The sequence below is a fragment of the Micropterus dolomieu genome, linkage group LG14 (genome assembly GCF_021292245.1).
Source record: "Micropterus dolomieu isolate WLL.071019.BEF.003 ecotype Adirondacks linkage group LG14, ASM2129224v1, whole genome shotgun sequence".
In the NCBI taxonomy this organism is placed as follows: Eukaryota; Metazoa; Chordata; class Actinopteri; order Centrarchiformes; family Centrarchidae; genus Micropterus; species Micropterus dolomieu.
The window spans coordinates 24198350-24201825 of record NC_060163.1 but is presented as its reverse complement, the minus strand read 5'-3'; the positions used below and the strand labels follow the sequence as shown (position 1 = coordinate 24201825).

Here is a 3476-nt window from a genome sequence, read left to right as displayed (position 1 = left end):
GGGAAAAAAAGTGTGTTGCAATTCTGAAGAAGACTCAAAAACAAAATAATGTTTGCAGAGATTAAATTTTTTTTTTACACTTTGTAAGCCTGCAAATCTTGCAAACTTTTTTGATTTTGTGGCAAAGTGCTGTCCCGTTCCTTGCAGCCTCTTGCACTCAATCACTTAACAAGTGACGTCCGTTAAGTATGTGAGGGTTCAGGACTTAGGGGGGACGTATCTGGGATTGGGCCTTCATCTTTACATTTCATTTTCTTAAAGGGAGGGGTTTTATTTTAATGGCTTCATCCAGCGGTTGTGTCTATTATATCATAAAAAAGATGATCCCCCAGGTTCTGACCTTGTGGTTCAGTTTTGTCCACACACACAGCCGTTAGCAACATTTCTCACTTCCAGCTTTACCTACAAATAAAGTCATAGCTAATTTGATCACACTATCAGCTGGTTTACAACCTGTCTGATTGACCAAGGGCAATTTCATGTCCGTCAGTAATGTCCGCCTTACTTTCAGTGTTTCAGGTTGAATTTCTTACGAAAGTCTCCAAACCTGATCCTCCAACTGTCCTGCCTTCACAGTCCAGGGTTTTGCCTCTCAGGTTACTTACAGGCTGCCCTACCTTACGTTGTTGGGGGGGTGTCTGCAGCCTAATAGAGAATACCTGCAGACACTACTCAGGGCTGACACAATTATGTTTTAACATCCAGTAAAAACAGGAAGAATTATTACAGCAAGGAAAAGCTTTGATGTACATACGTGAATGTGAGCATTGTTTTGAGACAGACTTTTAGTAAACAGATAAAACCAGAGGCCAGAGCTCCAAGAATAAAAGCCAGGTTTTAATAAAGTGTAGTTTTCCCCTATGCGTGACATTTGAAGACGATATGCGTGTCTATTGCAGGAGAGTCTACGTGAGTCCTGCTCCCAGGTGACTCTTCTGCAGCAGCGAGAACGAGAGAGAGAGCTGGAACGTGAGCGAGAGAGAGAGCGAGAGAGAGACAAGGACCGATGCACCCAGGCCCTGAGGGAGCTGGAGGTCAAAGTTCAGGCTCTGGTGGAGCAGGGGCTGATCCGAATGGAGCGCTCCTCCTCTGGACACCTGGAGGTTCAGGTGGTCCCCGTCATCCAGCACGTGATACAGACGGGTCAGAGCTGTTAGATTGTCACACCTCCAGACTGAATTACCTTTTGTTGTTCTGTCTCTGTTGTTATGTGTAAAGCGTCCTGTGAAAGGCGCAATAAAAATACAAATTATTATTAGTAGTAAATAGTTAATAATAATAATAAAGTTAGGCAGTTCTAACAATAAAACTCTAATATTCACTCTGAAGCTGAGCAACTTATCTTTTCCTCTTCCCTCTCTCATGTAGCTTACTGGAAGAGTCATGACGTTTAAGATTTTATTTTTGTAGAGAATCAACTTGAGACAGGAAGCCGTCACCTTAAACTCCATGAAAAAATGAGAAAAGACATTTTCGACCAGTGACAAGACTGTGGAAAAATCTGAATTGGAAATAATAATTGTGGACCAGATTTAATAATAAATATGTCTCAAAGTGCCGATTGTTAAGAACCTCTGATCTAAAGTGTGTCTACATTTCGTGATAAGTTCAAAATACAACAGATATATTAAATTGGTTCACGGTGACAAACTTAACTTTCATGAAGTGGCCTCATAATGTCTATAAATTCTCACCAACCACAGATTGAATTTACTGACAAAGAGTTTAATTCAAGTTAATCTGGCCCAGTCTATTTGTTAAGGTTCAGACTGAACACAGTTCACTTTAGAGGTGGTGCACTCAGGGAAAAGTTCAAAGTAGTTCAGTTTCCTGCAAAGAACTATGTCATTTGGCTCAAGTCAAAGTCAAAACTGTACACTTACTTACTTCATCTAACTTTGAGTCTTTTAACAAATATGAAGGACAAAGTTTCCAATAATCAGCGAATAATCAGGACGTTATTGGGAAATAAAGGTCCCCTAAAGCATTACCACATTAACACTTGTCTTGTTTTATAAATGTACAGAGACGAGATGTAAAACTAACAGTATTGTTGTTTCCCTGGCAGCTAAAGAAGCAGATTCAGGTAATGACCACAAGGCCCCTCCCCCCTCCACAGACCCTCAGCCTCACCTCTCTGAGGGTCCTCAGCAGGCGGCGACAGTGCAAGCTCTTCCTCCACCACCTCCAGGCTCAACTAGAACCCCCCCTGTTCCTCCTCCTCCTCCACCAGCGGCTCCACCGCCCCTGCTGCCTCCTGGAGGTGGTACGACCCAGCCATCAGGGGACGGGACTGAAGGGAGCTCAGGTGAGTCCACATCAGCAGGAACACGTCAGTGCTAATGAGGCATTGAAATTTTACAGGCTCACTTTTACGTCACTTTAATTTAGAAACTGTCACATTATGAAAGTTTTTGACCACCAGGGGAAACAGCTTTCAGGTATTTTGTTTTCTAAAAATTCATGTTGACTTTTTTCCAGCGTCTGACTAATTTTAATCCGGTTCTCATAGTAGGCCTATCTCGGTTCTGATTCCAACCACTCTGTGATCTTCATCCTCTTCCTCCTCGCTCATCTTCCCCTTCATGGCTAAAGAGAAAGGAGTCCTGTCCTTGAGAGGGGACTTGTATAACTGTAAAGTCCATAAGTCTGCAGTTCAGTGGGGAGCGTGACTGAAATATGCAAAAAGTTAGGAACTGATGAGCAGAATCTAAATGCACGTATCTTACCCACGGTTCTTGGAAGTTTGCTACTGATCACAACTTAGAACAATAAATAAAATTGAATTGAAAAAATATCTATAACCATAAATTGATTAATTTAATGAGAATATGTTGAAAAATTTATATATTAGCCTTTTTTCATCAATGGGTTAATATGAAAAAGTGTATTTATTAGGGAATGATTGTAACAATTCGCCTTACACCAAAACAGCAATGGAAAAAGTACATTACGCAAAATATAAGACGGGCGGATCTGATACCTGCTGAGGTGATTACAGCCAGCGGCCTGCTTACTTCAGTTAAACAAAAGCTAAATAACCCCAATAAACACTCAAACTGCAGCTGTATAAACTTAATAAAAATGTAAATTAACAAAAAAGTTTAACAACGTGTATTTAGAGATAAATAGAATAAATAAATAATAGATTTCCCCCTAAACGTCCGACCGCTTGACCTGTCGCACTCTAGAGGTCCCCCCTAAACGTCCGACCGCTTCACCTGTCGCACTCTGGAGGTCCCCCCGCTTCACCTGTCGCACTCTGGAGGTCCCCCCGCTTCACCTGTCGCACTCTGGAGGTCCCCCCTAAATGTCCGACCGCTTCACCTGTCGCACTCTGGAGGTCCCCCCTAAACGTCCGACCGCTTCACCTGTCGCACTCTGGAGGTCCCCCCGCTTCACCTGTCCGACCGCTTGACCTGTCGCACTCTGGAGGTCCCCCCGCTTCACCTGTCGCACTCTGGAGGTCCCCCCTA

General features: G+C 43.0%; 1 protein-coding gene and 1 long non-coding RNA gene across 6 annotated transcripts in view; both read left to right on the top strand.

Moving 5' to 3' along the window:
* The window catches only part of fmnl1b (formin-like 1b), a 43722-nt gene that overhangs the window by 27455 nt on the left and 12791 nt on the right, over positions 1 to 3476 (top strand). The window contains exons 14-15 of the mRNA XM_046069868.1: positions 900 to 1143; positions 2069 to 2308. Of these exons, the coding sequence (XP_045925824.1) occupies positions 900 to 1143; positions 2069 to 2308 (484 nt within the window). The remainder of the gene's footprint in view (positions 1 to 899; positions 1144 to 2068; positions 2309 to 3476) is intronic.
* LOC123983597 overlaps positions 3155 to 3476 on the top strand; it is a 1047-nt gene continuing 725 nt past the window's right edge. The window contains exons 1-2 of one of the 5 annotated variants that reach the window (XR_006828229.1): positions 3155 to 3237; positions 3344 to 3387. This is a non-coding gene — a long non-coding RNA (uncharacterized LOC123983597). The other 4 variants (XR_006828230.1, XR_006828226.1, XR_006828228.1 and 1 more) reach the window with 4 other exon arrangements.